Source organism: Haliaeetus leucocephalus, unplaced genomic scaffold, assembly GCF_000737465.1.
Source record: "Haliaeetus leucocephalus isolate CR32 unplaced genomic scaffold, Haliaeetus_leucocephalus-4.0 Scaffold306, whole genome shotgun sequence".
NCBI lineage: Eukaryota > Metazoa > Chordata > Aves > Accipitriformes > Accipitridae > Haliaeetus > Haliaeetus leucocephalus.
This window is the reverse complement of record NW_010972742.1, coordinates 10,562,867-10,590,770: the sequence shown is the minus strand read 5'-3', so window position 1 is coordinate 10,590,770 and position 27,904 is coordinate 10,562,867. Positions and strand designations below refer to the sequence as shown.

Below are 27,904 nucleotides of genomic sequence, written 5' to 3'. Positions count from 1 at the left end.
CACCTTGCCCCATACACTGAGACTCTGCCTACCAGCTTGCACGGGCACCCATTGAGGTGCAGGCAGCCCTGCCTGGATGCAGGAGCAAGGCAAGCCCCAGGTCCCACAGCAGTCAGCCTCGGCAGATGGTAGCATGTGCTTTAAATCACTTCCATACTGTTGGGAACTGAAACAACAAGAGGAATGGGGCTGTTTCCTTCCCTGCAGACACAGGACCAGACTTTATTTGGTTCCTGCATGTACATAATGGCATGTGCTGCTTGCAAGCTCTTTTGGAAAACTGCTGTGAGTCAAGCAACTACAGGGAACTTTCCCACAAGGTCCCAGCCACAAACAGACCCAAACCTCAGTGCTATTTCCCAGACACCTCCCTCCCCTACATGTGCTGGGTTAGCATCAGAGGATGCTCTGGAGCCTTGTGCTGGCCTTTTGCCCAAGCGTGACTTTCATTTTGTGCCTAGCTGGAACTTAGCTGCAAAGCTCAAGGTTATTTCTTTTGGAAAGTGCTGCAAAGGGAGCTCCAAAGTCCCAAGAAAGGATTGACAAGGAAACCCAAAAGTCTGGTAAAAGTCACTGAGCTGATTGCATGTAATTTCTGGGCAGCAGCAGCTCTACTGTGGACATTGTTTGAACCTGGCCATACGAGGCCAGCACTGTCCCACTCCCTTTGCCTGTACCTAGGTTAGTTGCATTGAGTTCAGCCACTTTCTGTAAATTCACTTTCCAGAGCCTGGTCCAACCCTTGAGGCAGATGGGAAATCAAATGCAAGGGCCATTTGCTGGCTTCCCACCCAGGTACCGCCCCTCTGAAGGGGACCCTGCAGAGCAGAGCCCCGTGCTTCAGCAGACACCGAGCCTGCAGGTACAGATCGCCTGGAAACAGATGTCAGACAGATGTGGCCGCAGACAGGCAAGGCTCCTTAGCCTGCCGGGGGTTGCTTTGGTAACATTCAAACACAAACCTCACCTCCAAAGGCTTTGAGACTTGCCATCAGCAGAATATGAGAACATGATGTGATGAAGAAACCCCCTGGAAGCCACCAGCCTGGCTCACATTTCCAGAAAAAGCCAAGAAGCTGAACAGGTCAGGAGCAGGCTGCAGGAATAGCCCTGGGACAAGAAGTCCATAGACTGCAGTAGAGGTATTAGAGAGGACAGAGACAGAGAAGCACCCCCAGCAGCAAGTGAAAGGTGGAGGAGAGAGCGAATGGAGGGATGGAGGTAAGAGCAGGTTGTCACCAGAGACGGGCTCAGGTCTCACTTGGGCTAATGGGTCTAAGTGAGAATTCCTCTGGAGCCATGTCTGCACCACAGCACAGCTTACAGCATTGCCATGTCCTGCTGCTTCACTGGTGTTTGGAAAGGGTCCTCTGGGATTACACCACATGTGGATCCTAGAGCAGCTGCATTTCTCAGCAGACTCATCAGATCAGTCCAGTGCAGGTCTAACATGAGGGGACATCTGCAGCTCACAGCACTGTTTCCTGCCCACACTGCTGGGTCAAATGACTAAGAGTCACCCATGTTTGGAGTGGTCCCTTTCAGCTGCTCCTCCTGGAGCACAGGGCCATGGAGGAGGACATGCAGTGCATTCCCTTGCACAGAGCTGGGCCAGCACACTGCAAAACACTTCCCAGTGAGGGCTGCACACAAGATGCTGGAAGTCCCTGGAGCAGGGACCAGAATTCACCTGTCCCTGCTCTAACCATGAGGCTGCCTCAGACTCTCAGTGGTTTCAGCTGAGAAAGCCCCATCCCCTTTTCTTCCAATCTACCAGCCAAGGTGCTGTTCTGTGCGTGGTCCACAAAGCCTTCTCAATCAGTTGAGGACCTGGTCTTCCAAATCCCACCAAGTGCCCCCATGTGCTGATCAGAAGAGGCTCTCCTCAGCCATGGCCTGGGAGGAGGTGCTGCCACCAGCACAGCAAACCCTCTTTCAGGATGCACACAGCAGGACACTGTGTCCTCAGGTAGGCTATCAGCAAGCTCAGGAGCTGAGAATCACTCAGGACCACTGACCTTGGCCTCAGCCCCTGCACTACCTTGCTGCCAGGCATCACCCCAATTTATAGCCTGTTTTTTTTAAGGAGAAGCAGCACCCAGTCGGTGCCTTCCATTGAAGGGCGGCCAGGAGATGACCTCCAATAGGATTCACTTGGGAGTTATCAGTATCCTTGCTGGGAGTCTGGTGCAAGTCCTTGCCCTTAGCCCTGGCCAGTGCCTAGCCTACAGGCACCACCAGGTTTGTCTGGCTGTCATTTTGCTGCAGGTCTTCTGCACTTCTGTGTCCTGTCCCAGTACCTGGCCATGTGGCAGGAGGCAGTGCAATAGAGGCTCCTGGAAGTGAATCACCAAATCCCTGTGGACCTGGGCATGCCGTGCCACTTGTGACTCATCCCACAGTGTCACCACGTAGGACCTGATAAGACTGCCGCTCCCTTCCCCGCCTAGCCCTGGATGATAGCAGCTATGCCTCACGCCAATATTGACCTGTGCTTTTTTCCACCTTTGGAGGAATCCTGCTGCAGGCCAGCCAACCCAAGGGCACAGTCAAAGGATGGGAACCGTTTCTCTATTTAGAGTGTCGTCACCCTTGATCGTGTTCAGGAGGAGCCTCGTCACCACGGGGATAGGACCGTGGGAGGCAACCCAGCAGGTTCAGCCCTTTACCCTCGTGCATTTCCGTCTAATGCCTCGTCGCTGCTGTATTCCCCCACCCACAGACCAGCCCGTGGTGTAGCCATTGCAGGAGCAGAAGCAATCCCGGACTGGAGAAATGAGAGTGTGCAAAATGAACACAGCCCCGGCAACAGGAGATGAGCTGGAAGGCAGGAGCAATGCAGCTGGGGAAATGATTAAAACAGAAGCTGGGACGATTTCTAAGAAACATGCTGCAATGGACTGGATCCAGTCCCAAACTAGAAACTGCTCCCAGGAGGACCACGACTGCTTCAGAAGGTTCAGGGCACGAATGGAGGGGTAGGGGAGCCACGTCCTCATGCCAGGTGGGTTTGCATGGGTGACAGAGCCACACAGGTCTCCTCCTCCCTGAGGGTACCCTCAAAAGGGCATCAGCTCTGCTGAAAACAGCCACCCCTGCTCTCTCCACAGCTGGTTTTTCTACCCCTTACATTGGGAAATACAAGTGTCAGAGAAATGAAATCATGAGAAGCTGCTCCTACAGGTCCACAGCGAGCCCTTGGCCACATGAGCCCCAGGAGCAGCTCCAGCCCTTGGCCACACGCCTTGTTCTCCCAAACACCTTGGCTGGAGGACAAGAAAGGACATGGGTGGCCTGCACAAAACCTGCTCACAGAGGACGTGTTCAGGGCCTCAGCACTGGCTGTGATTAGACCTCTGGGTTTGAGTGACACAGGCTCAAGAACTTCCAAACTCATCACATTGGCCCACCTGGAAAGAGCCAGCCCCACCACTCCAGGACAAGATGTGAAGACTCTGCTGGTGCCCGTGGAGCAGGATGGTGGCACGTGCCACAACACAGTCTGTGGGCAGCTCTGTCCTTGGCTTTCACCTCACTCAGGAGTCAAAACCCACCGTGACAATGCATCATATCCATACATACCTTGGTCAGCCTTGAGCAAAACCGCATCTCCATGCTACCTCCCAGCACTTTTGTGAGTTACCCCAGCATTTGGAGTAGGCATGTCCACTCCTGCCCACATGATGGGTCCCCAGTCACCTAGGTTAGCAGAAAGTGGTGGAAAAGGTGACCCATAAACCCTCAAAATAAAACGAAACCAGCCCCTACAGAAAACTCAGTGATTTGATACTCTGGGGTGCTGCACCTTGCCTTTTGAAGGCCTGGGGGGGACAACGCTTGGCCCCAACCCCTCCACCTGTGGACCATGCTTCCCCCAAAGCTTGCACTGTGCTGAGCTGCCCTCCCATCTCACGGGGAAGGGAGGCTGCGGGTCAGAGGACAGGACGAGCTGAGATGGGATGAAGAGCGAGCACCGATAAGGCTGCGAGAACAGGAGGCAGCAATATGGTGAAACGCACCAGCGCTCTGTGATTGATGTCAGCCTGGACTGGCCCCAGCTCCCAGCACTGCTGATAGCTGCTGGGTCTGGTTGCAAAAGCCCTGGCAGAGCTCACTCCTTTCCTGGGAAATCAGAGCCATGCCCTGGAGCCGCTGCAGCCCCAAACCAGGGCATCCTCCCCAGGGAGTTTGGCAAAGGCTGGTCTTGACTCTGCATGTTTGGAGGATTTCTGTAGTTTCTTGAAAAAGGAGTCTAAAATAGTCCCCCATAAACATACCTGTGCCTGTGTAAGAGCAGCCAGGCGGGCTACCCCCAGAGGAGAGGGTCAGGGCTTGAGCCATCCCGTGCTCAGTGCTTGGGGATCCCACATGGACAGGTCAGGATCTGGGGTGAGAGCAGAGCCTGGACATGCTTGCTGCCACTGTGGGACAAGGCCACGGCTCCATGGGGAAAGACCCTGAAAGCCCCTGAAATGCCACAGGCAGCTGCAGGCAGGGCTCCCCCAGCCCTTCATGGCGGATCCATGCCGTGAGCTGTGCTCGGAGCAGTGCTCAGATGGAGCAGCGCTCAGATGGAGCAGCAAAGCAGAAAAAAGCTCTGCTGACCAGGCACATCTCCAGAAACAGACCGCAGGCCTGTGCCACCATGAAAAGGGCATTTCCCAGGAGGGTCAGTGCAAGGCAGGAGGGTGCTTTCACCATCCAGGACAACCCTCCCTTTCCTCTTCCCTCCTCTCTTGGGGAGGTATCTCTGCACGAATCCTGGCACCTCCACTGCGGATGGGACCTCCAGAGCCACCAGCTTTGGCTCTGCCTGCTGGAGCTGCTCCCAATCCAACACCTGGAGGTGGGTGCATGCCACCTCCCAGCCTCACAGCCCCCAGGCTTGCAGGTCACCTCTTTGGGGAGACAGCAGGAGGTTAGGAAAAGATTTGTGAAAAGTGATTTTTAAAAAACAACCAACAACCATCTGAGGGATTTCAAACAGATGAATGTGTGCTGTGACTGTTCATTTTCCTGACCTGGAACATGCAGATCTTCAGCACTCCCATATCCAAACAAATTAGTCTGGGCTTAACCAAGGGCTGTATTTCCCTGTGCTGCACGTGGTAGGGTGGGTTGTAGCCCAGCAAATACCCCATCCCTGAGTGCACCCCCTGGCTTGCATAACGCCCCAATCAAGGCTCGGGCACTGTCGTGTCCCACTGCTGACCCTGCAGACGAAGAGGTTAAATGCTGCTGGGATACACTGACAAACCCAGCCACCATTTGCCATCCTTGTGCTGCATTTGATTTATACCAGCCTTTGAAGATAAATATCTCAGGATGTCCCCTCACAAAGCCATGCTGCAATTTGAAGCAGGAACTGCCATGGCAAAGATTTGTAACCCAGTGCAGGGGTCTGCAGCGTGTCAGGAGGGCTGGATGGTGAGACGGGAACGAGTGATTCTCCCAGGGCTTTATTTCCATTAGCAACTGCAGTTATTTTAGGAGCTCGGCACAATGGGGAGTGCATTTGCAGGGGCCAGTCTGATCCAGGAAAAAAGTAGATATGTTTTTCTTAAAAAAAATACAACAACACTGTAGCTTGATTGGAAAAAGACTGGGTTTTGTTTTTCTGTTTTTTTGTTTTTCCTTAGCTGGCCGTTCTTCTGACACTCTGGACCATTTTAAGGTTTTTCCAGAAAATGAAGAGCAGCAGCCCTGCCAGGAGCGGTTACTGAGCCGCCAGAGCTAAAAGTGGCAAACGCACCAAAGGTTTCCAAAAGCCACAGCTGGAAATAACCAAGCGCAGCGCTGCAGGAGAGTGCACAGGGAAGCCGAGTGGGGCTCTGTGTGATGCCTTCTCCAACCCAGGGATTTACATCGCTGTCTCCTCACGTTGGAGGAGTCTGACATTTATTAATGATTCCATGCAGCCATGGAAAGGTGGGGAACAGGAGGAGGATTGTCTCGGAGCAGAGCAAATGGAGTCCCTGACAGCAGATGGCTTCAAATTTGGGGTGCTTGGGGGAAGTGCTGGGTATGGAGATTGGCCTCAGACCAGGACCCAGGCACTTGCTGTTTTTCCTGAGCCCCACCTGAAATTTGGCCATGATGCTCTGAAGACAAACCTCTGCAGGAGCAAAGCTTGTGGCAATGCCCAGCAGTGTCCCCGGCCGGCCCAGATGTGTCTGCCAGATGCAAAGTCACGTTGGGAGGGCCTTGCAGCATTGCCAGCAGAAGTCCCCACATCTCACATGGTAAGACCTGGATTCCCCAGCTCTTACTTCTATCATAGGCAGCTTGGAGGCTCAGAGCCCATGTGTGTGAGCAGAGATGGAGGAGGAGGAGGGCAGGGACAACAGGGTGTGCTGGGCAGGGTGAGGAAGAGGAGGAGAAATGCCGGGGATCACATGGCAGCCAGACCCTCTGTGCAGAGCAGATGCAGACAAGGATGAGGACACTGCAGAGACGGGCTGTGGGGAGAAGCCACCAAGATGAGGGGTGGATAGGAGGAACCAGGAGCAGACCAAAGGCAGGCAGAGAAGAGAGGGACAGGAAAGGAGGGCAAGAAGAGCAGCTGGGCAAGGAGACCAAGGCTGTCCCAAAGCCTCCAGGCCAAGTCTGCCCCATTGCCATGTGTTTTGGGCTCACCTCTACAAGTGGATAACCCATCAGCAGAGCATCTCTTCTGCACATGCCACTAATGGAGGGGAAGCAGCTCCTTTCTGCCTCCCAACAGGCAAGGATATCACTGGAGGAAAAAAAAAGTGCTTTAAAATAACTCCTCAGGGATGTGACATCAGGCAGGGAGCAATTACAAAGCTGCAGAATAAAGATCACCCATCTGGCTCCAGTCCAGCTCTCAGGTGGGGTGGGGACTGTCCCAGCTGGCTGCATGATGTGGAAAAGGGTTATTTTTCAATAGACCCCTTTTGTTCAGCTCCCTGGGGACTCAGTTTGTTGGTGGACCCAGGGTGAGAAAGCCAACTCCTGGCATGGAGCACCTTCCATGGGGGCATAAGCTGGGGGACCTCCTGTTTGGTCCATGTACAGCCAAGCCCTGGACACTGAGCAGGAACACCTTTGACCTTCAGCTCTCTGTGTCTCAGCTCCCTGCCTCTAAACCAGAGGGAGAAGCTCCTCAGTGCTTAGCCCTCTGCCCATCATCCAACCACAGTCCAACAGTCTGACCCACAGGCTCAGCGCTCACCCACACATGGGCAATAGGTTTGAAGAAGGAGTTATGCAGATGGACGCTGCAGAACAGCATCAGTCAACCTCACCCAGAAAGGACCAGGAGCTGCTCCATGCAGTGGAGGGCCCCCATGTGGGATGAGTTTGACCGACCTCTGCCCTGATGCCAGGGGATGGAGCAATCCAACTAAGGACTGGGCATGCCCTAGGGAGGTCTGTGCCACCAGCATGTTTGCTTCAACCCCTTTCCACCTGGTCATGACCACATAAGCATCCACCAAAGCTCCTGTTTCCATCTCCTGTGTGCTCAAGCATGAAGCAGCGGGACTGGCCAAGCCACACCAAGAAGAAACGATGACCCAATGAACATTTTCCACGCTCCTCCACACCATATCTGAGCGCTCATGTTTCTGTTTGTGCTTCTATGACAGCCATGGAAGGAGTCAGTCACAGGAATTGCATTGCTTCTCAATCCACGGGGGAAAGAACAGCCTCAGGGCCTAGCCTGCTCCAGGGTGGGTGCAGTGGTGTGATCACCAGCTCAACCAAACACCTCCAAGCAGATCTGCGGACAGTATTTCCTTCTCATTTTCACCTCTGTGGCTAAGAGCAACCACATCTTTGCCCCTTTCCCTCTATCTGTGGTACCCAGCCCACATTTGCCTGCTGCAATCCAGGCTTGAACTCCCCCTAGCACTGTCCCCCCCCACTGGGTCCCACTGCCTCCTGCAGCATCACTTCCAGTGAGATAATACAGCAAGGTTTGGTTCAGTGTGTCTCCTCACTGTAGTCCTGAAAATTATTTGCACAGGCAGGCTGAGCCCAATTTCACCTGAGCCTGGGTGTGAGGATGCCCATCCAGAGAACCTCACCCAGAGAAACACAGCACAGAGCAGAGAGGATTTCAACTCAAGCAGTAGGACCCATATTCAATGGTTTCAAAAATCGCACCCAAGAAATGAAAGTATGTGGGGGAGACAGGACTCTGAGGGTAAAAAGACAGCTGAATTTCCCAAGCCTGTCTTTACCCAGCAAGCGCAAGCTTCAGCCATCCCCAGAAAAAGACTAGATGAACAGAGCAAGAGGACGGACCCAGAAAACAGACCAACCATGAGTGATCTTTAAAACTAGAGGCTGGATAATACCTACAGTGTCTGACCCCCTCCACAGTGCTTAGGCTGGCTAACAGGTAACACCATTGCCTCCACAAACCTGTGTGGCCAGTTACAAGCAGAAAAGTATCTTCCCACCTTCCACGGGAGGCTTTGCCTCTCCACATCCAGAAGAACCCAAAGCTGTTGTCCTGGTCTGTGGGGACAAAGCAGTATGCCAAGACACTAGTCTCCTCTTCTTATATAGATGCCTGCAGGGGAGCAAGTAAATAACTCTCTCGTGGAGTCTGTGTCTCTTTGCAGATTGCAGAGGTCTCTGGTTGACCAGCTCAGATGGAGACCTGTATGCTCTGGACAACGTGAGTGCGTCTGAATGAGGAGCCAGCAAGGGCTGCTACGTTTCCCAGCAAACTTTCATCCCTCTAAAATGCTCCTCTGCAGAGGGGCCAGTGCCCTTGAAGCCTTTTCAGTTGCAGCGATAGACCAGCAGGTCCAAGCTGAGAACCCTCTGGATCTTCAAGTGGTGGCCCTGAATCTGCTCCTCAGGCTTCTCGCTGCATAGGATAGAAAGAGGACAGCAAGACGGATTGCCTTCTGTGAGATCAGTCTGCAACTGCACTCAGAGTCCCCATGCTGGGTCTGCACGGCCATACATCCTAAAACCACGCACAGAGACCCTGAACATTGTCCAGTCTGCTGTGAACAGTCTGGCTGGACCCTCAGCCGGTGGGAAGTACACGCGGAGCGGTGGTGAGCGGTCCCAGGAAATAACTTTCCCAACATGCGGACACCTGGCAGCAAATGAGTGCAGGCACAGCAGAACCCACTACGTTCATTGCTGGAGTCAATTCCTGGGCTGTAATGAAGCTGCAGTAATGAGTGCGTCCACAATTGTCATCTAATTAATGCTGTGCCAGTGCTTCAGGAACTACTATTTTATGGCTTAGCCATAAAAGTTGACACTATGTTAAAACGTGATTTGCGAGGATGCCCATCCTACTTCCTTCCTCTCTATTTATTTTAGAAAAGGAAAGATTGGCTGTATTAACTTATCAGACTTTCTACCTGTAACAACACTTTGGTTCCCTGAAAGATCATCTAGTTAATGAAGTCAATTGTTTGCATTGAAATGGCAAATTAAATTAAATATGTTGGGCAATAGCTGCAAGAGCCATCCAGTATCCCCGTCCCATGTCTGATCCCTGCACAGTTATCAGGGTGCTGGTCAGGCCTTGGGTGGTTGGCTTGTTTGTGGGGCCAAAAAAATATTTTAAAAATTAGTTCTGGAAAACACAGTAATCTGGAAATCAAAATTTTGTAGTTATATCATTTAGGGAGATGAGCTTGCCCGATCAGGGAACAGGGCAGCTGGAAACAGCAGAGACATCGCCCTGAGCTCCATGTCACCATCCCACAGCCCAACCCAGACCAATTTTTGGCACTAAGTTCTTATCTTTTACCCAGAACAAAACAGCTTTAGAGCTGGTCAGAGGGCAAAAGGAAGGAGCTCTTCCCTCAGCTCAGACATTAATGCAATGGGCCCATCCCCAAGCCACAAAAATTAATTTTATTCTTGTAGAAAAACACAGGACTCATCTATCTCCATGACTCCCATGAGGACTTTGGCCTGTTGCACCTCTGTCCCACATCTCCTGTGGGCTCAGTGCTTTGTCCTGGAAGATGTTGCCCATGTCCACCAGCAAAGCAAGGGGCAGACTCCTCAGCGTGCCATGGGTGCATCCCTGGGGTCTCTGGTCCAACCCTCCCTCAGACCAGGAATATCACCAGCACCCAACCAGGTCAACCATGACTTTGCCTGGCTAAGTCTTGACAACTTCCAACAATGGAGATGCTATACTTCTCTGGGGGCCTGTTTTTCTACTGTATCAGCCTTACAATGAAAATATTTTTCCTGTTGTCCAAGCTGAAGGTCTGAAAGTTGTCACTCATTGTGGCTGTTGACCCTTATTTTGTCACCTGTTGCTACCAAGAAGAGTTTGGCTCCATCACCTTTGTAGCTGTCCTTCCCAAAGTTGTAGGATGCTGTTAGACCCCATCCCTCTCCATGGGTCCTGTGCCCGAGGTCCATGACCACCTCAGTAGCTTCTGCAGGACCCCTTCCGATTTCTCCACATCCCTCTTGAGCCTGTTGGAGGGAACAGGGTACAAAATCAGATGCACACATCCAAACATCTAGTGTCAAGCATGGGAGCTACGTCAAAGAGCAGAGTGGTGTTTGTTTGGCTTTGCAGATCAGCTTTCAACACATGAGCCCATTTGCTGCCAAGCTGTTTATTTGCCCTGGACCAGGAGGTTTGTCTGGCGCTCTGTGACCGGTCACTGCTGTCCCTGGTCCCAGGAGCAGGAGGTTTCACCCACTTGTCTTTGTCTAGAAACACTGTGATTGCGTTAGGGAGAATACGGCTGCTACACCGATGAATTGACACGCAGGCTGAGTGGAACTTTCCATGAGAAACACGTGTGTCCTTTGAAATAATTGCCCCATTAGTTCAGGAAGCAACAAGAAATTACTTGTAAATGGCTCCTATGCAAACACCCTGTCCCCAGTCCCCACCTGCTCCTGCTTGGCTCTTCTCCCTCTCCTAACCTCCCTTTTCCTCACCCTCTGCCAAGGGATGAAGGCAGGCAAGGTGGGGGGGGTCCTGGATCTTTTCAAGATTAAGAATCCAGTTCATCACCTCCATCTCTGCCTGCACCCCGTGCACAGCTCAGCGGTACCCAAAGCAGGGTGGGGGATGCTAGCAGTGGGTCACTCTGGGGAGAGGGTCCTCCCCCTGTGTCACTGCCCCACAGGTCTGCTCAGCAGCAAAGGAAAGTATTTTTCACCATCCTTCTCTGCAGCCTTCCCCAGCGCCTCAAGGCTGGCCGAGAGTCGGCATTATTTGCCTTCCTTCCCCAGCACTGGGGAATGTGTGAGCTGGATGAGCTGAGTAAAAATGACCTAATGCAGAGAAGAATCAGAAAATGAGCAATGAGAGGGTCATAACAATGCTTCCCGAATGAGTTTGCGGCACCCAGGGGACTCTTACCACTGCTGGATTTCCTGTCCTGGCAGCAGCCCAGCTGAGCTTATTTTATTTCCTTGACAGACAGCATCTGGGGCTGTTTTTATTTTTACTTCAGAAGCATTTTATTTTTTCCTGCTTTGCTCCCTTGGATTGTTTAGGAGTGACATTGCTAATGCCCGCTACAAAGGTTGGTGGCACTTGTCCTTACAGCCTCAATTCAAGGATGCATCTGAAGGGCATCACTGTTTGTAGCTCCCCTGGGCAGGATGACACCCCTCACAGGACAGTGCTGAGCTGGGTACCCCCCATCACACTGCAGGGGTGCCCCTCAGCTGCCCCAGATGGCTTTTCTGAGCCCAGCCTCGTGGGGTCACTGTCTGAAAGGACAAGAGCCCTCAAATACATCCCTGCACCCCCTGGCCCTTATCAAACCCTGTGGAAGCAAAAGTCCCCAAACAAACCCAGACCAACCCCGATTTCCATCCCCGCCATGCAGATGACCAAAGACTGAGTGTTCCTGCGGCAGGTCTCTGGCCGGCGTCTGGGCATCTTGGCTACCCAAATAAGAGTTTAGCGTGCTCCTGATAAGCCTCAATAACTCTCTAAGCGGGGTTAAGTGACTTGCACAGCAAGCCAGCTGTTTCACCAGGGCAAGGGAATTTTTGTGTCTGCAGTTTCAGTATCTAGCTGTTGAGCTATGTTTAGTCTATGGCTATAAAGTAGCCTTGTTTCTATTCTGAGAATATTTGTCTAATCAGGGGTCCAAGGAATTATTTTGCTCAGTAGAAAGTTATTTGGATAAGTTTATACTCCAGGATGGGTGCCTTGGAAAAGACCAATAAAGGCTGCGCATTGCTGGAGCCTTTATTGGTTTGCCCTCTTGGGGCATGGTGCACACCTGTAAAATAGGCATACTTTTTATTTTTGCAGAAATAAGAGAAAGGCTTTACACTCACGGCTTCTAGCCAGCTCTGAAATGAGGCCCTCTTGCAACCTGAGTGCTGCTTGCTGCAAAGAGTTACACTTCCCTGGACACTGCAGATGCTCATCTGCATGCGGGTGAGGACCAGTGCTGGCCAAGGCTGGCCTCACGGGCACAGCCCTGGCATGGGATGCCCACACTGCTCATTAGCTTCCCCCAGTAAGTCTTCATCCAAGAGGTGCTCAGTGACTTGAACTGTATTTTCTGGTAACCCCTATTTTCAGAACTCCATTTGCTTTTGTAAATCACAGATGACCCCACTACCCATCTCTGGCTGCTGCATTAGGAAACTGATGAAATACTGAGCTGAGGGACACCTGAAGGGTCAAGGCCCATCAGCTGGGACAGGTAAGACTCATTTACCAGCCTCCCCAAGTCCTTTTGGTTCATCCCAACCTCCTTATCCCTGAGGGTGTGAGGAAATCATGATGTTAATCCCAGGAATTTAGGATGTTTTTCCCAGCAGTCTTAACCTTTTTCACCTATGGGGTCATGGCATTTTTTTGAACCTAACAAAGCATTCAGCGCTTTCTGGTGATAATTCCCTTTTTCCTATTTATATCCTCTCCCTGGGGTGCTTTGCCTCTTGGCTGCCTTCAGCTGGGTGAGCTTCATCCCATGAATGAACCAAGAGCACCCAGGCCTTGGTGGACTTCACCCTGTTTGCACATGACAAACACAGCTGAGTTGTGACTACTTGCAACTGAGCAACCACTAATTTTTATCCCCAAGATAAATCCTTGTTATCTGCTGAGATAAGGTCCGTTACAGCATCCTCCCCATTTTGGAAGGCATTGATTTCCACATTGGGAAATTGCCTTCAGCCGCTGCGCAAAATAGCAGCCCGGCAGCAGCGATGTCCGCAGGCAGTTGCCTGCACACACACCTGAGACAAGCAGTGACTCCACTGTCACCACCACGTGCCACCCACCACCTTCATGGCTTCAGTGGCGGTGGCTTGGGTGCAGGTAATGGCATTTTCTCTGCAAAAGGCCACTTCTTCCTCCCCAGGGCCATCCCCAACCAGGCAACCCCCTGCGATTTCAGCATTGCTGCCGTGGGAGCATCCCTCCAGCTGTCGGCAAATCTGGTTGGTTTGAGGTTGTGCATCAAATTAGGAATTAGGAAAATCTAATTCCCATTTTCATTGCTTAGGCTTGCTGCATTGGTATCAATAACTCAATAATTTCTTCTCTTCACATCCCTTGCAGCCTGACTGGATTTTGTCCCGGACATCTTACTTTGTGCTAAACAAGGACATTTCTGTCCCCCTTCTGCTTGTGTTGTAAGCTCAGTGCCCCCATAACAGCTTTAGCAGCTCCCCGTCCCCTAATCCCCCCTGCAAAAGGAGCTGCTCAGGGCAGTGGGGCCCTATCTCCATCCCAACCAATGTCCCCTCGGAACAAGCCCCCTCCATGAGCTGACGTCCCCCCATCCAGTTCCCATCCAGATGCTCCAAGTTTTTCATACCCTTCACTCTGAGGCACAAAGTCTTGGAGAAGATGGCACAGCTCCTCTTCTGCAGCACAGAGGGAACAAAGCTGTGGCTTTGGTGTCACCACAGGGTCCATGATGAGACTTGTCCTGCTGAAGAGGGCACTGGCCATCCTGGGAAAACATGGGACAAGCACCTGGCATTTCCACCTTGCACCCCAGCCCTGCCTCTCCTAGAAATCAAGCGCCTCCCAAGCACACGAGGCTGGTGTTTGCAGAGTGACTCACACTAACCTGGCGGGTCAGCAATAAATTCTGTTACAGCAATAACCAAATTTCTGTCGCTCACGCAGGGCTACTTCCATTTCCTCCAGGGAGTCATCCCAGGTTCCCATTTCTCTGCCTTTTGCACACACAGGTGCCTCTGTCCCTTGCAGGGACTGTCTGCATGCAGGTCGGTGATGTTTATTCCAAGCCGTGCACCAGATTCCCACACCACATGTCCCACAGCAGCTCCAGCCCTTGCTGCCCTCCCTGCCAGATCAACTCAGACAATTCACATATGCCAGGCAGGTTATAGGCTCGAAACCAGGCATGGTTATGCAGGGTAGATGCTCCTGGGCATCGCCAACAGCCACAGGAGGGCTCACTGGACCTAGCATTCAGGGCAGAGAGAAGGTAACAGCAAGTACCGACCTGCCCAGTACCCACAAAGCCCCCTGAGCCAAGTCCGCCTGCATGCTGCCCCTGGGAGCCCAGGGACACGGAGAAGTGGGGAAGCCAACAAAGTGACCTTGTAATTACAGTTTCCTAACACTGATGGCTTGGGACTGAGTGCGGAGAGGTCAAGAGTATGTGGGTGATGGAGAGAGGGGAGAAAGGGCAAGGAAGTCTGTGTCAAGGCCAGATATAAAGGGAAACCCTCCCAGCTGGGAAGGAGAGGAGATGAAGGCTCTCAGCAACACTAGGAGAAAGAGGAGAGTCTGGCTTGGAGGAATCAGATGGGGTGACCATGGCAGCGCTCACAGGGAGGCTGGACCGACCCGCTGGGTCCCAGCAGCTCTGGGGTTGTTCAGTGGGTCGCAGCTGGGACACCAGCCCACGGGCCTCAACCCCAGGGTGCTGGAAGCATCCCCAGGAGGGCCATGCAGGCGTCCCACCAACCCTGCTACCTCCAGCCAACCCCTGAGGGGTCCCCTCAGCTCTGCCTCAGTTTCCCCACCCGGCCATCACCTGCTGGTTGTTCAAGGAGGGAAACACAGACAGTTCCCCAGAAGAGATCATATCTGCCAGGGACAGCTGTGCCCAGGTGGGATTGCTGGGGCAGCCACACCACCTCCATCCTTGGGCATCACCAGCAGCACCCCCGGGCCGTGCCACCCCACACCCCAGCATGGCCCCCGTGACACCATAAGCCTATCTCTGAGCCATCCAAGGCTGGCCACAAGCAGGTGACTGGCACAAGATATTTCAGCTACTGAACGCACCATGAACGGCCTTTACAAAACATTTTCATCACACACCAGAGCTGTCAAAGCGCTGCCTTTGCTGGGGCAGGAGCAGCCCTGCCAAGCTGTGCAGCCAGGACCTGAAATAGCACTGTTGGGCTTTTTGTTGTTTCTTTTGGTGTGTCCCCAGAGGGACCCAGAGCTACACTAGGTCACTTATGTTTCTGGGCATTTCCATGTTCAGAGGCTCATGCCCTGCCGTGTTTAAATAGTGAATGCTATCCCTGGGAACAGTCTTGTTTTGGGCAAAACTTTCCGTGTTCCTGCAGGGCTACACCCAGGCCATGCCTCAGGAGCATCTAGCAGCTGCTCCGTCATAAAAAACAGCTCAGAAATTCATGGGACCACATTTTCCCATCTTTAGCCATGCAGTAACAGGATTTTATGCTCCTCAGTGAGGCAGGGGACACACAGCTCCGCCAGTGCTGAGAAACATGCCACGAAGAAAAGGCAGCTACAAGAAATTATATTCTCCTTTTATTTACCTATGACCATGACAATGTATTTTTGCTAGCTGCAGAGATGCTTCGCACTGTAAACTGGGTGCCTGGAGGCAGGCAGTCTATCCAGCTCTGCCAGGTTCAGCAATAACCCCCGCTTCTCAAAACACAGTATTGTTATCCAGAGTAAGGAGAGTGTCTGATTCACAGAGCTGCTTTTCTCCATCACCAAACCCTCCGTCGTCAGGGCATGATATATACACCCAGGCTCCCCCAGCGGCCCGCTGCTAGGGAATGCGTTTTGTCAGATAAAACCTGCTAACTTAGAAAATGCTGTACGCACTCGGAAAAAAAGGCATCCACTCCACCGGAGAACTCCGCCGCAACACACACAAATATTGCACTTGTAATTTCAGAACAGGAAAGGACACGAGGATTTCCTATTACACAGCAACGCGTCCAGCTATAAGAGGTCAATAAATAAACCAGGGGTGGGAGCAGGAGGCAGTTAGCTTGCACACCTCCAGCACAGGGGAAGGACACGGCTTTCGATGCTCCCAAGGGGACCCACTACGAGCGAAGGAAGCGCCGGGCTCCTGTGGGATAGCTGCTTCAGGGGAGCCGGGAGGCATCGCCGGCATGGGGAAGCACAGCAGCATCGTGGGGTTGGTCCAGTTCAGAAGTCTTTTATCCAGGGAAGATGCTCATGTTGGTGCTGTTGTCCCCTTGCCGGAGCCCTGCACAGAAGTCCTCCTCCTCCTCGCCAAGTCGGGATCACTCGTCGCCTTCCAGCAACACTCGCACCTTGGGCGCGTGCTTCACAGTAGTCTTGTGGGAGCTTCCCTCCTGGCTAAAATCCATGCCGGAGTCACCCCGAAGGCGTCGTACCAGCGATGGTGAGATGGGGCGATGGAGCAGTACCAGACTGCTTGGCTTGTTGGTCCCCTCGGCCTCATGCTCGGTGCCTTCAGCTGCCCCACACCCGTCGACTGCAGGAATATGGCTTGGGGGCACAAACAGCAGCGGGAAGGCACACTCCCGCCATCCCCCGGGAAGGCCTCCACCACCTGATTTCATGTAAACACACAGCTCCCAGCCTGCCCCGAGAGAGTCCTTAGGTCTACAGTGGGGAGCTGGCTTTCTTCTGGTTAATTATGTCTAAGTACAAGTCAGAGCGGAGGAAGCGGGGGTATGAGTCCTTCTCCATGAGCCCGTAAATCCTCTTCTGCGCGAGGTCGAAGCAGCTGCGGGTGATATTCTGCAGGTTCTCCTTGGTGTGCTCCCGCGTGTAGGAGTCCAGGTTGACCTGCAGTCAGAGAGACCAGCACTGGTGAGCAGCTCCCCAGGCAACTGCCGTGCCGTGGAGCCACACGCCAGCGCGGGAGCCAGCCCTCACCTCCTTGCAGGACTGGATGGCGATGTACTCGGCGAAGATCTTCTTGGCCTTGGAGACCATCTTGGACTGGGATTTGATCTTCTTGAACTCCTCACAGGCCAGCCAGAACTCCAGGTTCTCCTCACTGAACTCGGTGCGCAGGAAGGCCCTGAAGGCAGCGAGCCCGTCTGTGGGGACAGAGACACATCTCTACTCCCGGCTCACAGGCGGGGAATGGCCCTGTGAGACTCTCAGCCCAGCAACCTTGCAAAGGTGCAACCTAAACTACGTCCCCTAAAACCCTTCGTGAAGCCTTGTGAAAAGCAGGCAGCGATGGCATTGCCAGGCCAAGCATGGCAACGCGAGCCATCCATGTGCTGAATATGCAGTCCTCAGCCCGGCTGCAGGCATGGAGCACCAAGAGGGAGGCTGGGCTTGGAGCGGGAGCAGCAACGGGGAGAGGACCCCCTGGCCATCCCTATGGGGGCTCTGTGTAGGACATGACCATGATGCGGGGTGCCCCTGTGATACGTGAGAAGGATAATGATCTAAAGCAGCTCCTGCTTCACAGACCTACTGCACAGCTCCAAATCGGGCACAGACACGAATCGCTGCCTTTTCCTCCCCAAGCTGGAGGGTGGCTGCAGCCCCAAGCCATGGCTCTCCCCAGCCCCTATCACAAAATGCTCCCCCTGGGCCAGGCAGGAGCAGAAAGGGTGCAGGCAAGGGGCAGCCTCATTTCTCTTTCTCTACCCCCCAAACACCAGGAGGGATTAACAGAGGAAATCCCAGCTTTACCTATGCACATGTCTAGATATTCCCCTGGCAGCAAACAGAGGTGGAAGAGATGGGCAAACACTTACATTTGTGCAGCAGCAGCTTCTCCAGGGAGTCCCCCCACTTGAGAGCTTCCTCAGGAGTGGGCCTGCAGGAGAAGGACAGCACGTTGGCAAAGTGAAGCTGCGAAAGCCGCGTTCACTGCCTGCCTCAATGCAGCACAAGCAAAACATTTCCAGCCGATAAAGCAATGCTGTGTGTCCCAGCAGGGCTGGCCCTGGCTCCCACATCGGCACCAGCATTGCTGGAGCATCTGCAGGCAGAGCCAGGCTCTGCACTGGGCAGCGCTGCAATGGCTCTGCTGGAAGAAACCTCTGCCTTTAGACTGGCAGGAAGAAAATCCGATAAAAGGAGGTCTGTGCAGGCAGCTGTGCCACTTGGGGTGTCTGAGGAAGAATTGGAAAAGCTCTGGGCAATGCCCAGGAGGCTGCGGGATGGTGGGGATTTCAGCTGCCCCGTTCAAGCAGCTAGATAAGCCACCAGGCGCAAGAGTAGGGAGGGCTCGTCTCCGGCTGCTGGAGCATCTCCAGAGCAAAGCGGTTTTTCAAACCATCCTCCAGCCAGTTAAAGTTTCACGTACAGGCACTGGGAGAAAGCAGCCATCAGGGAAATTTCCAGCCCAAGCCGCCACTATGCCGCCTCCCAGGCACAGACCTCCCACCCGCCTGGGGGGGATTTTCAGCCAACAAATGTTTTTAATGCTCCTCCGGATACAAAAACTGTTTGTCCAAAGCTTCCCCAAACAGGGTGAACCCAGCCTCCCTGGAGGTGATGCTCAGCCCGACTGCAGCTCATCCCCAAGCCCCCACGGCCCCCGATCCCCACGCCACCCGCTCACGGCACCTACTTGAGTGATTTGAGCACTTTGTCCAGCTTGCCAGAGGGGTTGACCCCTGGGGACTCGTTTCGTCTCCGAAAAATCCCCAGCCGGTTCTTCATGTCCTTGGCTCTAGAGGGAAAAGCAAGTTTTAGCAGGTGGGTGAGGGGTAGGGGAGGACACCCAGCACCCAGGGGACCCACCAGTAGCCTCGTATCCACGCATCGCCCGCCACCCCGCACCCACCACCTACTCCTTCATGGTGTGCCGGCGCTGCAGACTGCCGTTGTGTGGTCTCTGCACGCCCAGCAGCATCTCCGCGTGGAACTCCAGCGGCTGGGGCTTGGAAAGGTCGCGGAAAAAGGGCATGGCTGCTGGGAGGGCCTGTGCAGTAGCTCCCGGCGCGACCGGCGCGGCCAGACGCTCGGGCTTTCTGACGCCAGCTCTGTGCCGCGCTCCCGCCCGGTGCGGCCAGCGCGGAAGTGGGAGGGCTTAGCCCAGAGGAGCTTTAAATGCAGCGTGGGGTGAACGAGGCGCGTGTGAGTAAGGGCTGTGTCAGCCCTGCTGCTATTTCGGACGGCTCCACCGTTGCTGGGGAAACTCGAGGAAAGGTGGAAAAATCAGCGGCAAGGGTGGATAGTGGGGCCTTTCAAGAGACGGCAGGGAAAATAATCACGGCGGAGATTTACGAGGGCTATTTATAGAGCGCAGGCGTCCTGTGGAAGGCAGCGGGGCCAGCAGCGGTGCTGAGAGGGGCTAGGAGCAGAGCAGGGAGAGCAGCGCTTCACCATGTCCCCTGTCCCCTCTGCGAGGACAGGGCTGAGAGCCCACATGTGACCCGCTGGTGCTCACACTTCTCTGGTACCAGCCTGGGACGGGCATGGCTGTGGGGACATCTCCATAAGTGGGGTGGTTGGGACTGGCAGCACATAGCACCAAGGGGCACTGGGGCACAGACCCCCCCACGCTGCCACCCCACACAGGTCCCCGCTCTGCCATCCCTGGACAGACAGACTGAAGTACACTCAGACACAGGGCTCCCGCTTCCCCCAGAAAACTACCACCGGGACAAAGCGGGACAAAGATTTTTGGCAAGTGCCATGGGAAAATGGGACCCCCAGCCCAGCCCCAGCCTGGCCCTGCTAGGGCTTCCCAGGGGCCAAGGCAGGGGAGCAGGAGGTGGAAGAGGTGACAGGCAAGGACGGGCGCGGACGATGCTGTCCCCTCGTGGCACAGCCCCTGCATGACACCACGGCACAAAGGGGCACAGTGGACGTGCAGGGTGGCATGGGATGCTCATCCTGTACCAAGACCGACAGTGCCACCAGGGTGGATGGGGCCCCAGGGTGGCATGGCCAGGCCACCCCCTGCAACCTCCCACAGGTCCCACACCAGTGGGTCTATGCAAGGATGCTCAGAGGAGCCACCTCTGCCTGGTCAAGCCATGCCCAGGGCTGGCTAGGGACACGAGGGGCATAGGAGGGGTTCAAGGCAAGGGTGTACCCCACTCTGAGTGATGCTATCTGGACCCACAGCTCTCTCCAGTCCCAGGAGGGTAAAATACAGCAATCCACAGGGAAAAGTAGCTGCAACAACCCCAGGGCTCAATCCTGCAAGATGCTGAGCACCCTGAGCCATCGAAGGATTTTAGAGGGCAATCGCCCCCCGTAGTCCCCAGTGCTGTCCATGTCCTCGTGGGGGGCACGGATGGTGTCGCTGCCTTTGCATCATCTGGGCTGTGGTCTCAGCAGGACACACGTCCCACTGCTGCCAGCTGCCAGGCACCAGCTCAGCGCTAACGTGGGAAAAGTGGATCCAAACACAGAGCCTCACACTCCAAACACCATCTGCCTCCCATTACCACACTGCCAGCAACACCGGCAGCCGAGGACCAGCCGCCACACAGGACGGGCCATCCCACACAGCCCTGAGCAACAATTTTAGCAGTGTTCTCAGTTTAGCAAGGCATCCACTGCAGCTCAGCACTCGGCGGGGCTTTCAAAGCACTGAAAAATCCTTGTGTGTGTCTCCAACACACGTGGGCTGCCTCCACCCACACAGCCCCCTGCACAACACCAGCCAGCTGCAGTGGGTAGCCCTGCTGCACACCAGGCTCTGGGGCTTGCAGGTGACGGCGGCTCATGGGCAGATTTTCCAGCTGTAATACACCAGCAAGCACCACCTAAGGAAGTTCCCCAACTTAAAACCCACTGCTCCTCTTGCACACGCTTACAAATAAATAGCAAGTGGCATGAAATCAGGGTGCGGCAGCCATGGGCATGCACAGCCCCCAGCTGCAGCCAATCTGCAGTATAAAATGCCACAGCAAAAATAATGTTTCATAAAAAATTGCTGTTTTCTGTCTGGAGTTGCCCCTATAAAGTGATCTGCCCCCGGTGCCCTGGCATGGCCATGAGGCCACGTCCAGCACAATCGCCCCGCCCTGCTTCCAAACCATCCCCTGCAAAGCACGTCACCCTTCCTCGCAGGATGCTGGAGTCCTACCTTTCCAGGTATTTTTCGGAAAAGTCCACCATCGCGTGGTACATTGGGGAGTGCCGGCAGGTGAGCGGGGCCGGCAGAGCGTGCCGGTGCCGGGAGGGGAGGCAAATGCCAAACCCCAGCCACTTGCACCATAAATACTCCCCACAGACGGCTGGCAACTGGGCTGCGCAGCCAATAGCCGGCCAGTGCGATGCCAAGAGGCTCCCCAGCGCATCCGTTGCTGTCTCAAGGCAAGGAGAAAACCCTCTCTGCAACCACCCCTGACCCCACTAAGCTGGGGGTAGCTGAGCCGCCCCCTGCCAGCCCGATTCCCCCAGCTCAGCACTGCAGCAGGGACACGCAGATGGGGGGACGTCCCTGCTGCAGACTGCAAGGAATTCATTTTAATTTCAAGTGTTGTTGAGCGGGGGGGTTGGGAAATAATAAAAAGAGCTAAGAATAGCCAGCTGCAGCTAGGAAGCGCATGGGACAACAGTGCCGCTCGCTGGCAGGTGGCACATGCGGCGAAGCCGTCGAGCCTGCGTGTGCAGGCGGCATGCTGGGCCCCCTCGCACCCCCTGAGCCACTCAAACCACGTGCAACTTCTCCAACTGCCCCGAGCCACGTGGAGCAGGGAAAGACCCAGCCACCGGCATCCCTGCAGCCCTGACACCCGGCTGGATCCTGCCTTGCAGAACCGGAGGCGGCTCGTTCCAAAACATCCTTGCTTGACCCCACCAGTGTGCCTGCCCCCACCCAGCTGCAGCTGTGTTCGTGGGAAGCAAAGGCCACGGCTGCCTCGTCCTTGCCCAGACCCACTTTTTGGCAACCCCAAAGCCTTACCAGGAGGGGCTGCGAGCATCCCTCGGCAGCCCCCACACTCAGAGCTCCTGCCATGCTGCCTGCACGCTGCGATGTGCTGCAAGGGCTGGAGCTGGTCTGGTGGTGGGAAACCTCCCCATTCCTCCTCCCCGCATGGGGCCAGCGGGAAGGAGGCCCCCCAGCTCATGTTTCACTGCTTGCATGTCCTCTCCCTGAACCCGGCACCGCAGGAGCGGAGCCCTGCCGGCACTGGGGAAGCTGTTTTTCCCTGTGCCACCAGCAAGAGCCGGCTCCTTCACTCCATCTGTCAAAGCAAGGCGAACAGGGGCTGCTCCCAGCTAGGCTGTGTGATGCCCCCAGCACACCTCCCACCCTCATCCCTGAAAATCAGGACTCCCTGTCTGAAGTGAGACCTTAGTTCATGCGTGTCTTTGCTACTTTCTTCCTGGAAAAGCTTGGGGGAACAAGACAGGGATCCTAAGGGCTGCCAGGACCAGCAGGGCTCGGGCGAGGTTTTTGACCACAGCAAACAGCCCCGGTACATTCTGATGCCACCATGATGTGACACTTACAGGTTCCTACTCCGTTTCTTGCGGGAGGTCTCGTCCCCTTCATCACAGCTGCATTCGGGGTCGGCTCCGCTCAGCTGGGGGGGAAGAGAAAAACAGCATCTGCATCATCATGCCAGTGCATGCCCACAGTGGCACTCCAAGTGTCACCAACCAGACCTGCCAGCATCCCCCGTGGTCCCCGCACCCACACAGCCCAGAGCCACGGCATCCACAGGGCTCCTTCCCCACAACCACGGCTGCCTGCCACAATGTAATGGGACAAGCTCCTTGCTGCTCTGGCATGTGAACCTGCCTCCCCCCACCCATCCTATGCCACCTTCAGTCCATGGTGTTCCTGGAGCATCCGAGGAGATGCCACGGCTGGTGGCCCAGGTACCCCTCCAGGTTCAAAATGCTGACAGTGGTACCTCCTACGGGGAGGACACCCGCATCCCCATTCCTGATGCTCCTATTCCGGCTATCTTGAGTGGACACAGGGACCCCTCCCCAGTCCCCAGAACCAGGCTGGGCACCCAAAATCAATCAGGGGTCCCTCAGCAGTCCCCAGGCAGAAAAAAATCAGAGCAGTTCAGCCATAATTGAATCCTATCATGGCAGCTTAAGTCCAAAGAGCACCAAGAAAGCTCTACTCCCTGACCACTGCCCCGGGGTGGCCTGGGCAAACCAAGGGGACCTCGGATGCACCGTGAGCTCAGGACAGCACCAGCGCAGCCTCCGAGACATGAAGCCTGGGGCCAGGTGTGGGGACCCCTGGGATCACCATAGCTCAGGGGCTTTAGTAATTCATCCATTACTGAATGAGACTGGAAGATGCTTGCAGCTGGCCCCACATCCACCTCAACTCCGCAACAAGCTCGGCCCCATGCTGCCAGGGACTGCAGGGCTCTTTCCAGGATCGCCGCCCTGCGGCCATGCCGTGGGAACCCGCTGCGCAGCTCTGTAGCCCCGGGCTCAAGGCTTTTGACACTTCCTTCCATTCTGCACCCGGGTTTCCGGAGTTTATCAGCCCCAAACAATGCAGCCCTTGCAAAGCACCTTCCCCAGCCAGATAGGGCCCCGGCAGGCAGGCTGGCCGGGGCGACACACAGCCGGAACACGTTTCCTGCCATTGTCTGGAGAGGCTCCACCATGCTCAGGGACAAAAGGCAGCAGCAGAGCTTGCCCCAGGAGTCCCAGTGCTCCCAGCCACAATATGCTCTTAGAACAACCACCTCCCAGCCCCGACTGCGGGAAGGAGGGGAGCAGGGAGGCACACTGGGCATGATGGCGTTAAAAGGGCCAACAAAATGAGCCCCTCTGAAATGTTCCTTGAGGAAAAAAAAAAACAATACCTTGATGGATGCTGTGGACCTGCCGCCACGGCCACCAGGTGCAGGTATCACCAGTGCTTGCAGCTTGGTGCTGCCACTGGAGGGGATCCATAGGCGAGCTGTACATCAGCGTCCTGCTCCAGAAACCTCAGAGGGTTTCATCGAACTAGTCAAAAGGCACAGCCCAACAAAAGTCCCTCCAAAGTGTGGGCAGGGGGATGGCAGTAGTCCAAAACCCCATGCACACAGTGGCCCAGCACCGTGCCCAGCTCCTCTGCCCACTGCAGCCCCCAGGCAACCTCGGTCCCTCCTCAGGCAGCCAGAGAGGCAGGGCACTGGGAGGAGGCAGGGGTACCCCAGGAGGGTATATGGGCAGGTGGTTAAGGCACCGGCCATACAGAGCTAGACAGAGCTGCTGTAGAGCTGGAAGTGGGAGCTCCAGGAGGTCCAGCAGCCATGCTGCCTTCACCACTGGCATGGGCTGCCCTCGTCCCTGCTCCAAAAAAAACTGGTCTCATCTGCACCAGAGCAGTTTAAACCAGGAGGAGCTCAGTTTACCTCCACTGAAAAACATCCACCCAGATCAGCCCAGAAAGCACAGCTGGGGGCTCTCCAGGGCAGGAGTGGGGGACGCTCCCCAGGTCTCCCCCCGGCAGCAAGCATGCAGCCTGCCCAGATTCGGCCGGCACTGCAGCAGCCTCTGGCTGCAGAGCTGTGCGCTCCCAGGCTGCACACACAGCGGCACTGTGAAACCTCTTTCCAGGAGACTCGTCACTGGCAGCCCTACTGGGACACTCACCAGGCACTGACACTGCTACCACCTCCCTTGCATCTGCATGGGCAGCGCGGGTGTCCCTGCCACAAAGCTGTCCTTTCTTGATAGTGTCTGGGAAGGAGTTTGAACCCCCCAGCCCACAATTGCTGACATCAGCCTCCACTTTTGCACAGCAGCCCCATCTGACCAGCCTGTCAGACTTGTAAGGGCTTTCACCAGCTGGCAAGGGACTCTGAGCCCAAAAAGTGCTCCAGGAAACAGCATCAGAGGTGGCTTTTCAAGCAGCATGAGCCTGGCAAGAAGAGGGTTAACCCCATGACAGGTTTAACCCCATCATGCTGCCATGCTTGGTGGCATGCAGGGCTCCATACCAGCCACTCCTGCCAAGGAGCCAGCTGCTACGGAGCAGCATGCAATGTGGTCCTGCACTCTGCAAGGTGGTCCCCAAGCAGCATGACATAGTCCTGAGCTGTGCAACCAGGTCCTGAGCCGTGCAACATGACCTGGAGCAATGCAGCGTGGTCCTTAGCTAAGAAATACAGCCCCAAGTAGAGCAGTACCCACAGCCAGTGGCAGAGATCAAGCTGGCATGAGCTTGGTCGGGCAGAGCAGGGTGCTGGGCCAGCGCTGCGGGAAGGCAGGCAGCTGCTTTCCAGCACCCAGAGAGGCTTTGCCCAGGAAGAAAAGGGCAAGCAGCACTTCTCATGCACAACCTTTGCAATGGCACATTGTTTCCTGCAAAAGTACAATCAAGGCAAGCTCTGCTCTGAGGAGCACGGGGAGCACTCCAGACAGCTGTGCTTGTGAGAACAGACCAGCCCCGTACAAAGCTCCTGCTGCACAGCCCTCTGCTGCTTCTCCTTTCTGCATGTCAGGGGCAGAAATCACTGCTGACCTCAACATTTTTCTGAGACAGGCCCTCCATAACGGTCAAAGCCCTGGAAGAGGCTGGGCAGGGCAGAAAGCCACACTGCTCCTGGCATCCCTGAGCACACCAGGGACTCTTTGTTATCAGAGGCTTTCTGGAGCCTGGCTTTTTCCTGTCCCCACCACTGCGAGCCACTCTTTGCAAGTGCAGACACCTGGGTGCACCTCTCCCTCCACTGGTCTCAGCAGACAGCAGCTCTCCAGGACATGGGACTTTGCAGGATCTTGATGCAGCGGTGGGAGATGCCCACCCACAGCACCAGCACACTGGCTCTGGGTGACATCCCCTGGGTGCTAAGCATCTCCCAGAGCTGACTGCCAGTGTCAGGGACCTTCCTAGCCCCTCAGATGCCAGCTTTGCCATGGCCATAGAGAGAGGGGCCACATGCTGGCACACCCCCACCCCAGGAACTCCCCCATCGCCACAGCCAAGCAAGAGCCAGCTGCCCCACAGAGCCAGCATTGGCTCACATACCTTCCTGTGCCCTGAAAACAGCAGGGTGAGCTGGTGGATGGAGCCACCGTTTTTGGCAAGCTCTTTCTTGAGGGTCCTGGGGGAGGGCAGGGCCCAGTGGCCCTTGGTGCCCTGGCTGTCCGAGCAGTTGAGGGTGGTGTCAGAGGTGAAGCAGTGGCTCTTGGCCTCCTGCAGCAGGCTGCCCTCACTGTGGGTCCGGCGCCGCAGGGAGCTCTGCACACTCAGCGTGTAGACAGGCTGACAGCCCGACGTCTCGATCATGCTGCTGCGCTTCGCTTCATTCCTCTCCAAGTAGTGCTCGTCGCTGTCTTCATCCTCATCCTCCTCATCCTCATCCTCCTCCTCATCCTCCTCCTCGTCCTCGCCATCCGTGGTGCTGCCCACTATGCCCACTGCACTCTGGCTGAAGGTGCTGTCGAGCCGCAGCTCGGGGATGACAAAGGCTGGCAGGGAGCTGGGCTGCTCCTCTCCCTTCTCCGTGGCCCCTGGCTGCTTTTCCACCAGGAAAGGACGCTGGGTGGCTCCCAGAGCGTCCCAGGGCTCAGCCGGAGCTGGTGCCTCTGCAGCCGGAGGAGCATCACCCGCTGCCACCTTCCCGTCCTCTGAGTGCATCTGCCCTGGCTTCTCAGCATCCGTCTCCAGCATCTGCCCAGGAGAGAAGATAAAGAAGGATGAAGGCAGAATCACCCCACATCTCTTGCTGACCACCTTCCTGGGGAGCCTTTCTGCTCCTGACACCCCAAGCACAAGGCTGGCACCAACTTGTACAGCCCTAAAGGTGCTCTGGTGGGGTGGGACAGCATCATCCCCATGTCATGGCAGGTCGCCCATCACTCTCACAGCACCCAGTCCTGGTGCTGATCTGGTGGCTATGGGGCAGGAGTGGGATGGGGCCACCCAGCTCCCACATCAAGCACCCGGCAGCACCTGCAGGTTTGGAGGAAACCGGGGGGCCGGTGGCAGGTGGCTCAGGCTGGCAGCACAGCCGGCGCAGACAGGCTCAGCTTCAGCTGCAGAGGCAGAGCTAGTAACATCATCCTTACCCTGATGGCTCCACTGTCCCCCTAGGAGCTGCTGGGGGGGGCTCAGCCCTGCAGAGATCTCCCTGAGGTTGGCAGGGCAGCAGAGAAAACCAGCAGCTCTCGTCTGGCAGCTCCGGCCCCTCCTGCACCACATTATTACATGCACAAGGGAAGCACCGGGCTCTGCTCATCTGCAGATTGCCCAAGCTCTGCCCGGCCACGGCCAAGAGTGGCTCAGCCTCCCTGACAGAGTTCCCTGGCTGTGGGGCTTCCCACGGCTGCCCCACAGTGCCCTGCACAGACGTGGCCCCGCAAAACCACAACCGCTCCTACCAGTCCCTTTCATTTTTCTAAGGCTTCAGGGCTGTTTTTTGCCAGCTTTCCTCTGCAGCTGGGAAAGGCCTGAGCAAGCTCTGCCCTTTCAAAGGGAAAAGCCAGGAGTAGCCTAAGGGAAAAAACCTCCAAGGTTTTTTCATGAGCAGGGGGTGTCTGCAAGGAGCTCCCCCGACCAGAGCTGGGTCCTCTCTTCCATGTGATTTTCCCTTTGCACAGAGCCCAGCTAAGCCAAAGGGGCAAAACCAGCTTAGCAGGGAAGAAAGACCAAAGCAGAGAAAAATCCTCCCTCCGGGAAGCAATTCCCACCTACATAGACCCTGTCAGGCTGGGGCCGGGGTTATTATACAGGACCAACCCCAGGTAACCAGAAAAAACATCACTGTATCCCCAATTAAGATCCAAGCATTTTCACAAGCCCAATGGCAACCAGAAAGCTGGAGTTAACAAAGCCACCACCCCTGTATAAAT

General features: G+C 55.4%; 1 protein-coding gene across 3 annotated transcripts in view; it reads right to left on the bottom strand.

Annotated features, from left to right (window-relative positions):
* Window positions 1–16,738: 16,738 nt before the first annotated feature.
* The window catches only part of RGS3 (regulator of G-protein signaling 3), a 64,461-nt gene continuing 53,295 nt past the window's right edge, over window positions 16,739–27,904 (bottom strand). Inside the window, exons 11-16 of one of the 3 annotated variants that reach the window (XM_010571079.1) lie at window positions 26,079–26,723; window positions 22,592–22,665; window positions 18,744–18,845; window positions 17,923–17,984; window positions 17,081–17,247; window positions 16,739–16,990 (exon numbers count right to left, since the gene is read on the bottom strand). In XM_010571079.1, the coding sequence (XP_010569381.1) occupies window positions 16,805–16,990; window positions 17,081–17,247; window positions 17,923–17,984; window positions 18,744–18,845; window positions 22,592–22,665; window positions 26,079–26,723 (1,236 nt within the window). In that variant the 3' untranslated portion in view covers window positions 16,739–16,804. Of the gene's footprint in view, window positions 16,991–17,080; window positions 17,248–17,922; window positions 17,985–18,743; window positions 18,846–18,966; window positions 19,083–22,591; window positions 22,666–26,078; window positions 26,724–27,904 lie in introns of those variants that run through there. The other 2 variants (XM_010571080.1, XM_010571081.1) reach the window with 2 other exon arrangements.